The sequence below is a fragment of the Canis aureus genome, chromosome 14, assembly GCF_053574225.1.
Source record: "Canis aureus isolate CA01 chromosome 14, VMU_Caureus_v.1.0, whole genome shotgun sequence".
Classification (NCBI taxonomy): domain Eukaryota; kingdom Metazoa; phylum Chordata; class Mammalia; order Carnivora; family Canidae; genus Canis; species Canis aureus.
Window position 1 is genome coordinate 25,853,963 of NC_135624.1, and position 14,161 is coordinate 25,868,123.

The 14,161-nt window shown below is 48.9% G+C and overlaps 1 protein-coding gene across 14 annotated transcripts in view; it reads right to left on the minus strand.

The window, feature by feature from the left end:
- MTSS1 (MTSS I-BAR domain containing 1) overlaps window positions 1-13,866 on the minus strand; it is a 161,695-nt gene extending 147,829 nt beyond the window's left edge. For 9 of the 14 annotated variants that reach the window (XM_077847159.1, XM_077847152.1, XM_077847156.1 and 6 more), the window contains exon 1: window positions 13,274-13,865. In XM_077847159.1, the coding sequence (XP_077703285.1) occupies window positions 13,274-13,345 (72 nt within the window). In that variant the 5' untranslated portion in view covers window positions 13,346-13,865. Of the gene's footprint in view, window positions 1-13,273 lie in introns of all 14 variants that reach the window. The other 5 variants (XM_077847158.1, XM_077847151.1, XM_077847155.1 and 2 more) reach the window with 2 other exon arrangements.
- Window positions 13,867-14,161: the final 295 nt, after the last annotated feature.

The following is a 14,161-nucleotide window of genomic DNA, read 5'->3' on the forward strand; positions in this document are numbered from 1 at the left end:
CTGGGTGGCGCAGCGGTTTAGCGTCTGTCTTTGGCCCAGGGCGTGATCCTGGAGACCCAGGATCGAATCCCACATCCGGCTCCCGGTGCATGGAGCCTGCTTCTCCCTCTGCCTGTGTCTTTGCCTCTCTCTCTCTCTCTGTGACTATCATAAATAAATGAAAATTTAAAAAAAAAAAATGTTAGGATTGCTACTACCATTATTTCGCGCTTGCACACCTGTACTCACCCACTTCTCCCGGGAAATGCCCTCTCTGCCTTGTCTCCACCCAACCCCCAAATGGAGTCTGCAATTTGTCAAATCCACCGAGGAGCCATGGCCTCGCCACCCTGGACACACTTTGTGTGCTCCACCACCTTCCAGGAAACAATGCCTCTTCCACAAGCCCTGAGCCCCACCCCAGGCTGCTGGGAATGACACCCTGACAGGCATCACGGAAAAAAGGCAATAACTGTGTTTGATACTTCTGCAGTCACCATCCTCTTTTCAGTCTTCCTGGATGGAGCGCCCTGATGCGCAGCCGTACTCCAGAGTCTGAATGGACCCGTGTGATGTACTGGCTAAGAGCAGAGCGCTAGAGTCAGACTGCCCGACTTCACATCTACACACTGGGCAACCGAGGTCACTGAGTCACCCAAAACTACCCTGTCTTCATGTGTAAATGACGTCCATGCTAGTCCCCACCTCCACGGATGGCAATCTCTAAGGATGGTAATGAGGGTACAGGAAATCGTGCAGGTGCTCAGAAGGGTGACTGGCACTTAGAACACGATTATATCCCAGCAACTGCTATTTTCAGTACTATACATCCGATGCCAGCCACCCTATCTTGGCCATTTAATGAGCACCTACTATGGACAGGTATGGAGTGGGGCGGAGGCTATACAGAGATAAGGAGCCAAAGCATTGTGGAACTCAGGCTAGTGGAAAGCGGATGTGTTAGCCACCAATCAGAGGGCACCACGCTCCAAATATAAAGTACTAGACAGTATGGCTGGTGTAAGCTTCCAGATGGGGGTGATGCCCTCCCATAGGTCTTTAAGGACAAAGGGGGGTTTCCCTGGCAAAGAGGAAGGAAGTAAAGAAGGAAAAAGTTTTCCATGCAATAAAAGTAATTAGCAAAGGAAAGGAAATACAGAAGGTCATGCTGCATGAGAGTCATTCCGGGGTCTTATTTGGGGGCACAGGAGACAGGAACAGGGAGATCCTTCAGCTTACCTAAGGAGCTGCAAAGGAGGCCCAACAACCACTCCACTGCCACCTGTTCCCAGGATAATCGCAATCTACTAGAGACTCACTAAGATGTCCGCTAAAACTGCAGATGCCAGAGCCCCACCCCAGAGCTACACAATGGAAACTTCTGGGGAGGGGGCCCACACACCTGCATTGAACACTCTCCCCAGCGGACACTTGTACCTTCCTGCTAAAACCACACGCAGCAAGATTTGAGAATCACCATGCCAAATAAGTTGCCTCGTCCCTTTGAGGCCCGACAAGCTATGGCCTCAATTTCCCAGACCCCATATTCAAGTCTAGCTCCTTGAGAAATAATCCCCTGGTGATGAGCACCCACTCTCAAGAAGAATATGGGCGCTTTCTGAATGGCATTGAGCAACATGTTTGAAAAGCCTTGAAGAGTAGGTACCTTTGACCCAGGATAAAGCCTTCGGGCCAAACTGTCACTGCAAATCAACGTCTAGCTACAAGGATACACTCATCACAGTGTTCCTTATAATTAGTGAAAAACCGGACACAGCCTAAACATGAATCGGCACAGAACCTATGGAACTGGTGCCTGCATGCTCTTCCCTGGCCTGGAACATTCGTTCCCTGATACCCACAGACTTCCTAAGGTGTTGCTCAAAGGTCACCTGCTCTGTGAGGCCTTCCCTAGCCACTCTACTTAAAACAATAGCACTGCCCCTGCTCTGTTTCCCCACCGCACATAATCTTTCTAATATACAGCAGAACTGACTTCATTTGTCCCCACTGCCCTAGAACATAAGCTCCAAGGAGGGCAGGGATTGTGTCCGTTTTATTTACTGCTGTACCCTCAGCATTTAACATACAACCTGGCATACGGCCAGTCCTCAAATACAGGTCAACTGAATAAATTAACTGCACATATCCTACACAATGGAACACCACACAACACTAAAACTGACGTGGCTCATAATTACATACACAGATAAGCAATGTTAAGTGAAAAGCTAAGTGAAAAAAGAAACTTCTGGCACAGTGTAAGCCGCATGAACCTTTGTCTAAAATGTGTGTGCGTAACCCACTTTATAATCAAGCAGGTTATGGGGGAGTTTTATTTTTTACCTAACAGAGATTTCGGTTTTTCTTCCATTAACTTTATACTGCTTGCATAATCGGACAAGTAATCCCTCATGAAATGCTCTCAAAACACGTGCTAATTTTTTTTTTTTAAGGAATAAGCTTCCTCCTTCGTGACTTAATTAGGGTGTTCCTAATTAAGCCCAGCACAACATCAAAGAGGCCAGGTTCCAGGGGACCCTTGCCTCGGGCCTACTCCTGGCTGCGGGGCGACCTCGGTCCCTCCAGCGGCAGTTTGCAGAGCTTCTGAGCACTGGGATGCCAAAGGCTTGGCCACCAGTTAGCTCCTCCTGGCTCTGCTACCCGCTACTTGCTTCCTATTGGGGTGCCTCATCCAATTATTCAGGCCCGAGATCACATCCTGCTGGAGAGCTGGCTTTGAAGGTTCAGTAAACAATCACTTGAAAACAAAGAGCGACCATTAAACCAAACTCAAAGACTTCCTTAATGACTCCTGTGCTCAGCTGCAGGAGCCGGCGCAAGAACTGGGCCTCAGAAGTGAAACTGAGGTCTCCCTGGAAACTAATCTCGAAGCATTTCCAGCCCTCCTACCGCAAATATCCCCCCTTCCTGTTTTGCACCCAGGCATGTGGGGCGCGGAGCTGTTACTGGGGTGACCCTGGTGGAGGGGGTTTCTTCAGGAAAACAAACATGTGTTGCTCCGGTAGTCACCTTCAACAACCTTCAACAACCGCATCAGACCCTTAGACTCACACCCTGCCCGCTCCCCACCTACTTCCCTCTGCTGACAAATTAGGCACCCGTAGGGTGAGTCAACACCCAACCCAACATCTGCTCAGCTGGGTCAAATGGCTTTTAAAAGAGAGAGGTCCCTTGAGCTTCTTGTACCAGTTCAGAGAACCTCTGATTGTTATGCTCTAAGGTTCATTCTGACTCTAAAGGTCCAAATAGAACAATCAGAGAGATCAAGGAGACACACCCATTATGGAATCTAAAAAGGAAATCCTAAAAGGTCTCACTGTGAGAGACAGCCCACGGCAACAGATGAGCAAAGACCCTGGAGCCAGACCGCCTGGGTTCAAATCCCAGCCTTCCCTCTCCTTTAGCTGTAGGACGCCGGCAAATGGCTTGACCTCTCTGAATCTCAGTTTTCCCATCTCTAAAGTGGGAATGATAGCAGTAACTATCTCAGTGGGTTGTTGGGAGGATAAGAGTCTATTTGTAAGGCACTAGAATAACGCCTGGGTGTGTCATATAAAAGCTGATTAAACAGGTAAAATTATAATGTAGTTCTCAGTTTAGGTTCTCACTCTACCAAAGCCTCCCCTGACTGTCCTCCCACTCCAAACAAGAATCAGAGGCCCTCACCAAGATTCTGCTGCCTTTCTGCTCTTCTCCTGGACAAAACTTTAGGGCGAGGGCTGTATCTGTCTTGTTCACAGATGTATTCCACCCCAGCAATGCCTGGCCCCTAGTAGGCACATCATATCTGCAGAATACATGTACCGTGTTCTCTCAAATTATTCATATGTTGAAAGCTTGAAAAGCACTGCAGTGTTGTTTCTATTGCATTTTCAAAGTGGAGCTATAGGTTTCTTGTATTTTTGAAACATCTGATTGCCATTTTTGCAGGGTACTTCACTAGAAAACTCCCAGGGTAGTTCATTCAGATGCACAAGAGCATTTTATTTAGCATTTATTTCATGCCAAGCCCTTTATATATATTTTCTCACTGAAGCCTCTACAACTTTAAGAGGAAAGTATTATTTCTCCCATTTTACAAGCAAGAAAAATCAAATCTGGATTACTCATCCAGAGTAATCCAGTTTGGAAGTGGCAAAGCCAGGCTTAAGGTAGAACATAATAAAAACTAGGTGGACTCAACCTAGAATGTGAAGAATGCCTGAGGGTATCTGGCTTGGTAGAAAGAGGAGAGACCAGAAAGGATATAACTTTGTGGTGGGACCTTGAAGGATGAGAAAGATTTCAGTGGACAACAATGCAGAAAGTCATCCAAGCAGAACAACAAGAATGAGAGGCACGGGATGTGTTCAAAGAAGCCCAGGACTCCAGGATGGGGAGCATGAGGCATCAGCAGGACACTCAGCTAGGGGCCAACCGCGGGGGGCTTGTAGGAAGATCTGGGGCCGGGACACCTGGGTGGCTCAGTGGTTGAGCGTCTACCTTCGGCTCAGGGCGTGATCCTGGAGTCCCAGGATCCAGTCCCATATCGGCCTCCCTGCATGGAGCCTGCTTCTCCTGTCTCTGCCTCCCTCTGTGTCTCTCATGAATAAGTAAATAAAATCTTAGAAAAAAAAAAAGGAGATCAGGTGCCAAGCTGCTGCAATAGGGCAGGCTAGTAGGCAAATGAGGCCACTTTTCCTGGGGGTCACTCCAGAAAAAGAGGGAAGAACTCAAAAGCATAGACAGAAAAAGATGACCCTTACAAAGCAGCACCTCTCCCCTTACCCTGGTGTAAACATCTCTGAAAAGATATTTTGTCTTTATTAAGCATTAAATGCCCTGAGGACCTAGCCCGGCACCCAGCCCTTCCTCTCCCTTTATATACAGTGGGTTTGCAAACAGAGAAATGCAAATAGGCCCAGCTGAGGCAGAGGAGGTTATAATGAACTCCAGAGTAATTGACTTAGCAAGAAAAAAAAAAAAAAAACTCAACTTCTCCATTTCCTGCAACTTCACTGTAAACTCTAAACGCAGCTAGGTCAAGGGTGGGGTAGCATTTGCCCTAAGTGGTGGAAAGAATGACTACCCTGATTGGAACCATAACAGCAGCAAACATCCCAGCACCCTGGTGTGGAGCACTCACAAGCACAGTCTGATTTCTGAATACTCGAAAGTGGGTACTTTCTCAGACCCATGTACACAAGAGGAAAAGGAGGCTGAGCGATTAAGTAACTTGCCCACAGGACTGAAAACCAGATCCCTTTGATTCCAAGGTCAGCAGTAGCTCTGGAATTTCCACAGGAGGGGTTTGGAGGCAACGAAGGAACCAGAAGGTGTGCAGGAAGCTCACTATCTTTACTTAGATGGTATGTTATAAATCTACACTGTCCAAGACAGTAGTTTTAGTCACATATGGCTATCTACACAAAAGTGAATAAAACTTAAAAAGTTCCTTGGTCACACTCGTCACACTTCAAGTGCTCAACAGTCACATGTGACTAGTGGCTAACATCTTTGACAATTTCCATTATGGTAGAAAATCATATTGGACAGGGTCATTGTCCAAGATTTTAAATCGTTACGTATTCTAAAGATGTTTTTTCTATTATTTTTACATTCCAATTTATGTAATGTTTCACTACCAATTTATTTTTATTCTTAATCAAGGCAAAATACATATAACATGCAATCTATCATCTAGGCCATTCTGAAGTGTTCAGTTCAATAGTGTTTAGCATAGTCACGTTGTCTTACAAACATCTAAACATGCTCTTCCTCAGAGTTCAGTAAGGTTGAGAAAGTACTTTTGAGGGTGCTAAAATTGTGTATAACTCAGTGGTTCTCTGGCCACACGTTCAAATTACCTGGGGGTGCTTTAAAAATTTTGAATGCCCAGGATGTGCTCCGGAAACACTGAATCAGAGCCTCCAGGGAATAGGTCCAGGTATCTGCGTCTTAAAGGCTCGCAGGAAATCTGATGCTTATGTGCCTATAACCACGTGCATTCACCAGCCTAGAGCCTCCTCCTCTGGCCAGACCACTCCTCAGGCCCCCTAGAAACCCCTGTCCTGCCAGAGGTGGCAGGGAAGGGAGTCCCAAGCAAAACCTGCCATCCACCTCCAGGACTTCGGAGGCCACTCATGCTGAGCAAGCTAATATTTTACTTCTGCCCAAATTCTTGAAGAGGAAGAAAGCAAATGAAAAGACACACAGCTCAAAAGGCACTCGATTGATTTTTTTTTTAAACCCACTTAAACTAGACAGGAAAAGAAAAACCACTTAGAAACTATGACCAAAGGCCGTATATGCCAAGAATCAGCACAGGAAGGAGTTTTTTTTGGCGATCCCATCAACTTCTCCAAACATAGACCTGAAATGGCTCTACAGACTCAACCAAACTGGAGAGCTACCGGGACATAATTAAATACAGAAAGCTCTTTTACAAGAGAGTTCCAGGGCTGGACACAAAATGAGTTCAAGGTAAGGAGTTCCCTTAGAGGCGTCATCTGAACTTTGGGTGAACTTACTTAATTCATATAATTAGAGAGGGTTGCCAGGCTTGCATAGTCGCCCAGTCTCAGGGACTGATGGGCTCCCCAGACATAGAAACGTGGCCCTCTGGCCAGCCACGGAGAAGACTGCAGGCACTTTGTAGGGGGACAAGGACAGAGGCCAAGGGTGACAGGCCACAGCCTGGCCAGAAAGCTTCTGTTCTATCTCCACACCCAGAAGAAGAGGAAAGGAGAACTCCAGGTTTGTCTGTCAGAGAAGTCTGGTGAGTGGGAGGGAAGGAAGCCACAATATGTCAATAGATCATAAATTAAATGACTTCCACAAAAGTGACAGCCAGATGGGAGACGCCCACTGCACATCTCAGTTCAAATTCACACCTCCAGGCTGGCTCTGGGCTCAGGGCACAGAGATAAGAACCTGATTGCCTCTCTGAGCCTCCTGCAGAATTCTGGAAAGTGGAAGTCTGTATGCTGTCCTCTAGAGATAAAGCCATTCCCCTCTCTCTACCTTCAACATGTTCCAAAGAGCTCCAACTTTGGGATCAAATTGGCCAAGGTCTGAACCAATCCACCTCACCATGGCCCTGGATAAGGCTCTTCAAAGAGCCTCAGTTTTCTCATCTGTAAAGTGGGACAGAAAGGTGGAGGACGTGAACCAGAAGCACCAAGCACTTAGCACAATGCCCAGCACGTGGCAGGTTCTCATCAAGTCCCTTCCTGCCCCATGTTCACCATATGCAATGAACACCAAGCACCTACTATGTACAGGGGGCCCACAAGAGTATCTTAAATCTGGAAGCAGCCCAAGACACACAGACCAGGTCCTCCCTGGTCTAAGAGGTGAGAAACACTGACAATGGAAGGGCTGCTCTGGAACCTATGCTACGTGGGTTTGGGGGGTTTTGTGTGTGTCTGTGTGTCAGATACTCAGAGGGAACCTTGCACAGCCTCCCAACTAATTCAAGAAGAGAACCTCCGCAATCAAATACAATGGGCTTCCTTGATGCTCAGCCAATTAATTTACTCCATTTGTCTCTCCGGTTTGCTACTTAATAAGGCCATATCAGCAGCGCGATCTACAAATCTGAGTTAAACTGCTTAAGGCATCCATGAGTTCCCTCTAAGGAGCCCCAAATACTTCTCAGTCTGATGTCCTAGGCAGCTATGTCTGCCTTTGGCTTTTGTTTGGTTCCAGGAGAGGTATTTTCTTTGTTTTTGCAGAGGTGAGAGTTTAAGGGTGTGAGTGTCCTGAAGGCAGTTCCAAGAAGTAATGGAGACCTTAAAATTATCTCATTTTTCCATTCCCAGTCTGAGCACCTAAATAGTCTCCTGCAGATGGAATCTTGCCAGCTTTCACCTATCCCCAGGAAGATGGAAAAGCCTAGATGAAAATTGTAGATAAGGTGTCTAATAGATCAATAGTTTCAACCTTTTCATCCTCCAAACATTTTAACCACCTCAAATGAGCTGGCCATTATTGACAGATATCATTTTAGCTTTTTTTTCTTTTCCTGGATGCAAAAGTACAGTACAAACTACAAGAGGTCAGTAGCTGAGAAGCCCCTGTATACACAGAACATGCTTATACTAAAAAGTTGTTTGCTGTTTATCTGAAATTCAAATTTAAATGGAAATTCTGTATCTTTACGTGCTGCATCATAGCACTGAGCTCAGTGCTTGCAACCTCCCTGGTGCTCAATAAATAAGATCGAGTTAGGAGTACATGTTACTCACCTAAGAACTGACAGCTGAACCAGGCAAAATTCAAACTCAGCTCATCTTCCACGCAAACCATGATTTAGGATTGACCTTCTCTCTACATCTGGGGCATCCCTAACTGGAAACTCAGAACTTAAAGCTTCACACTGTCAAGCAACAAAGCCCTACCCGATTTGGTTAAATATGATGTGTACGGGACTTACCCAAAGAAACACTCAAGCCAAGACCAAAGAAAAATGATTTCTTTCTAGACCTGGATAAGATCCGCACCTAAAAAACCAGATGGATTGACCTAGAATAGGCCCTCAATCTCTGACCAGGCACCCATTCTGAGCAGTTCCCCACCGCCATTTTTATGACATGTTCACTTCACCTTCTTCTCCCACAGGCCCAAACTGAGGAAGCTGTAAAATCCTGGGCAAACACAGCCATTTGCTAAGAGAAAAACCAACATGGGGTCCATTTGTACTTTATAAGGGCTTGGTCTGTCCTGCCTCTGCATGTTACCATATACAGAGCTGCCCACCTCCCTCAGAGCACCTGGCCGCTTTCGGAGGCCTTCACTGGATTTTCGTTCTCTTCCTAGAGAAAAAAAAAAATTTTTTTTTTTTTTTAATTTTAAGAATCCAAGGGAAGTTCTTCAAGAACTGACTGTGGCCCTTCCTTCGTGGCCACCATACCGTACTTCACGTTACCTACTTGCGGCCCACGGGACAAGCAGCTCTCCAAGGGCAGGCCTTGTGGCTCTCTGGCTCCTCGCTGGCCAGCAAAAGACCTTCCACATAACAAGCCCTGGATAAACAGCGAGGGAGTGAGTCTGTCTGACAGAAACTCCAGAGCCAAAGCAGTAGCAAGGGGGAAAAACAACCCTGAAATCATTATCCGGCGCTGGACCCAATACGCACATTCTTGATCTAGGATAAGTGAGAGAAAATAGCATGTCATGCCTTCGAACCACAAAAGATTTCCATGGAATTCAAGAAGTCCCTTGACCAGCTCTAATTTTAGGGAGGACTTAGGAGAGAGGATACTGGTGCAAACGGAGGTGGGGAGCCAAGCAGAACTGAACAAGGCTCCTATTCTGCTCGGCACAGGTGCTGGTAACAGGACACCCCTCTCTCCAGCGAGAGGTGGGGTAGGGAATTCAAGGTGTGCTTGGGTGTTCTCACCCCCCAGCCCCATTACATAACCCCCAGCACGCTCCCGAACCTAGTACAAAGTTCTCCCTGCATCAGGCCCAATTCAGCTCCTCACATGCTGATTCTTGAGCAATAACAAGGCTGAGGAAAATATTTGGTTTTAGCATCCAACTTAAAAAAAAAAAAAAAAAACTAAGTTAATTATTAAAAGAAGAAAGATATCCACAGTGACTTGCCCTTGAGTTTGGCCAGTGGCCTGGTCTTACAAGCTCCCCCAAACATCAACAAATTCTTTGCTGGTTCAATTACCTAAACATTAAAATAAATAAACTTTTTTTTTTTAACTCCAAGTACCAAATCGCTGTGTTGTACATCTAAAACTAATTATAATGTGATATGTCCATTATATCTCAATTTAAAAAGAAGTAATGGCTCAAATCTGCTGTTTGCAGCATTTAGCCTGTTTTTCTTGGCACATGAATAGAAACTCCAAAAAAGATTCTAGAGCCTCTTTAATGTCTAACCACCATCAAACACCAGAGGCCAACTGGCCTTCCCACGCAGTCACTTCCAAGCTACTGTTCGTTCCCCCAGACAAACGGGCAATAGGCCCTAGCCTCCAACCACGTGAATCTCATCTCCCTTTAGCTTTGGGACCAGTGCACACCAGACAACTTGATTTATGTGGATGGGCGGAAAGGCAGCCAGTAAGCGATTCTGCACACCACCATCATTAGTGACCACCACCACAAGAGGGTGGAAGATGGGGGGGAAAAAAAACACAAGGTTTCCTCTCATCAAGGAATCAATAAGTTATTTAACAGCTGCTGCTGGATCCCAATGGAAGAAGAGTTAGGGTTTCTTCCGCACCCTTCCTGCCCCTCCCCCCGCCCCCCCCAAAGGAAAAACCCACACCCATACAGCAGAGGATTTAACCAGATGAAGGGTCACTAGAAAAAAGCAGAAAGATTCCTCTCCAGTGTCAGTGGAGGTTTTCAATATCTTGAGGTTTTTTGGTTTTGGAACATGTACGGTGTTAGGCTTTGAAATTACTTCATTTTTGTTTTGTTTTGTTTTCTTTCTTTCTTGGGTTTTTTTTTTTTTTTTCCTCCAAAGAGGAAATTGACTCCCTTCCTGTGCTGCTGTACGTTTGGGAGAATCAAATGCTACTAAAAAAAAAAAAAAAAAAAAAAAAAAAATTCCTTACCCTTTCCTCACCCCAGTCCAACATTATTTCTGGGAAAATAACCTAAAAATTTTCTCAAGATGGCCTTCCAAAATGGGTTTCCAACATTTACACTTGTCCTTCAAAGCAAACAGAAAGGAGACCAAAGACATTAGAAACCCATCACGGCAGTTCAAAGAAGAAAAAAAGGATAAACTGGTCATTAGAAAGCCAGCTGACTTCAGATATTGAACACTGACTTTTATTGGTGGTGACTTCATGAATTATGCATACTACATACTTCTTATTCTATATGCCCAATTTTTTTTAATTCCCTTTTAAAATATCACAGCCATCCAACCCACAAAGAAGTCTTTTAAAAAGAAAACTCCATTAAAATATTCAACAACTGAGTTCTGCATAAATATTCTTGGAAATCAATCTACCCGTCTTTTTCCTTATCTCTGCTCCCCAAAAGCCTGGAATCCTACAGACCTCAAGACAGGTTTTAGTCTTCCCCTCCAGTTTACTTCTCAAATCCTTGCCAAAATAAAACAAACAACCTTAAAATAAATGCCTTCCCACAGGATGTTGAACAAACTCTACAAAATTCAAAGGGAAAGAAGTGTCAGGAACCATAAACTAGAGATCCAGCACTGAGAGGGCATTAAATACATCTTTATTTTTAACTAGAATCTTGCAGAGGGAAAAACATGCCACCTCAGCACTCACAATCCGCCCCCCCCCCCCAACTCCACCCTCCAGAAAGCTCCAGGGCAGCCACGGGATCGCAGGTGGAAAACTTCTGAAGGGCTTTGGGTTCAAACCCATAAATGCAAAGAACCAAGACTGGATGGATTCTGGATTAAGGAACAAAGAGGGAGAGAAAAACAAAAATCCTAGATTTTTTTTTTTTTTTCTGGGACTGCAGTGGGCAGAAGAACTTTTAGGTCACTGGATCCTTGTTACTACTCAGGGACTGGAAACACCCATTTCGCTTCAAAAAAAATAAAAAACACACAAGCAGGTTTACCAACCCATCTCAAAATTCTTCCCCTGATGATCAAAATGCACGTGTGCCTCAAACCAAATGTTTGATTATAAGGCGTAGAGAATTTAAGTTAACAAAAAATACCCCAGAGTCCAAGGCGGGGACACCAATCTTTGTCTCAAAAGAGCACTTCAATAAGTCAATGTGGATTGAGGGCAAAGGAATGAAAGAGGCTGTCTTTGAACAGGGAATAATCCATCTAATTCCAAGTGGCTGGATTAGAGGCATTCCTGGACAAGCAGGGTCTAGCTGAAGATAACGCTCCACGAATGTCAATTTCTCACCTCCCTCCCCTCCCCCCCCCCCAAAAAAAAGAGCACAGGCTCTGTAGGAGGGACAAGGCCAGCATGGAGGCACCTTGGAAAAGTTCACCCTTGGGGAGATGGCACTTGATTCTAAAAGGGGGAGGGGAGAGCAAGCGTGACAGCTGAGCATTCCTTCGCTAAGTCCATCTCCCAGTCCAAACCCTCTCTAAACCCCACACTTGATCAGACAAAAGCTCCTCCGAACGCCCAGGCAGCGGCTGAAGCGGGGCCGTCCACACCCACCGGCTGTACAGCTTTCCAAACCTGCCTACTCGTTTTGGAAGCCGAGCTTTTAATTAAACACCACCTCCCCGGATCTGTTGAGGCAAACTGGGGCTGGGTTAGAGCCAAAGAGAAGCTCCCTAAATACACATGAAAAAAAAAATCCCCCCACCGCCCCCAATTCCCACCTCCAGCCAGCTCGGGAGGCTGGATCTATTTCCTTTGGGTGAGTAACACAGGGCCCTGATCTACCTCTATGCAGCAGAAAATCCACATCCTAGATCAGGTTATCCCCAGTCCCACCCTTTGCAGGAAAAAAAAAAAAACCGGGTGTTGTTCCCCGCCCCGCAATACACACACACACACACACACACACATACACACACAGGCGCGCGCACGCTTGCGCGCGCGCACACACACACACACGCACAGTATCTTCACGATCCGTCCAAGAGAAAACCTGGAGGCTGTGTGTGTTGGGTGGGTGGGGAATACAGTGGTTTAGGGGACCCCAATCTTGCCTTCAGACTGGGCGCCTCAGCCCGGTGGAGGAGGGTCCCCAGCAAGGCTGCTCTGGGAACTTCTGCTCCGCGCCCCCGGGGAGGGTTGAGGGAAGGCATGCACACCCTCAGCAGCTTGGAACTGCCCAATTAATGCCTAATTTGCTCAGATCCCCCCCAACTACCCCCCCCCGCCCGCCCGCCAGGTGGACCCGAAAGAAGCCAAGAAGGAGGGGAGAAGAGGGGGAGCCTCCCTCGCAGGCTCCCGGCCGGAGGGCCAGTTCCCGCGGCCACGCAGAGCCCCCACAGCCCTCCCGGCCACCGCGCCAGGCGCCCCCACCCCGGCCTCGGGGGAATCAGGTGTCGGCCCGGGCACCGGCCTCCACGGGTCGCAGACACTCGGTCCAGCGACAGACAATGGGCAACTTGGAGCCGGGGCCCCGCGCCCCGGGGAGGCGAGGTGGTGCCGCCCCCTGGGACAATGAGCGCGGAGAGGGCAGCGGGCACCTGGCGCCCCCGGGGATGCGGGCAGCGGCCCGGCTGAGCCCGGGCGGCGCCGCGGGGGCGCAGGTGACCCGGGGCCCGAGCGCTCCCGCAGGTGGCGGCGGCCGCGGCGCAGGCGGGGGCCCCGGCGAGGTCAGCGCGGCCACCGCAGCCGCGCCCCCGGCGTCCTACCTTCATGTCGCTGATGATGGTCTGGAAGAGGCCTCCGAGCGCGCTGCATTCCTTCTCTATCACAGCCTCCATTTTCCCGGCGCCGGCAGGCAGAGGACACTCCCGGGGCCGCCTGGACTGCGCGGGGCCGGGGCTCGCTCCCCCGCGAGCAATCCCACCTCCGACTCACAGCCGCCTCTGCCGAGAGGCCCGAGCGCCCGAGGCCGGCTCTTCTCCGCCCCCAGATAACAAACGATAATTTAAAAAGCCAAGCCGCCCCGCAGGGTGATTCGCCTACATGCGGCGCTCGGCTTCTGGCCTCAAAAATGCCCGGAGAAGACTGACAATCAGGCCACCACGGGTGCCCGCGACGGAAACGGCAAAGCCCATCCTGAGGCAGAGAAAACCGCTCGCTGACCCGGGGCCAGCGCCATGGAAAAATGCAAGGTTTTCTGATTTAATGATATGGTCTGAAATTAAAAAAAAAAAATCGCCCCGCAGCAGGACGCGTCCGCCCGCGGGGTCCGGAGCTGCTGCTCGCAGCCGCGGCCGCCGCCTCCTTTTCACTCCTGCGCGCCCGGCCCCGGCGCTCGCTCTGGCGCGGCTCCCGGGGACGTTCCGAGGGGCGCGCGCTCGGGGCCGTGCGTCCGCCGCGGGGGCGCGGGGAGGGCGCGGGGAGGGCGCGCGCTCGGGGCCGTGCGTCCGCCGCTCGCGGGCGGGGCGAGGGAGGAGGGAGCGGCGCGTGCCCGGGAGGAGGACCGCGGGCGGCGCGGCGAGGATTCCGCCCCCGCGGGAGCCGCCCCCTCCCCGGAGCGCGCGCCGGGCACCCCCTCCTGCCCCGGCCGCGGGTCGCGGCGCCGAGGGGGCGGGTCGGCACGCGGCTGGGCGGGCGCCCCGCACCCCCCACCC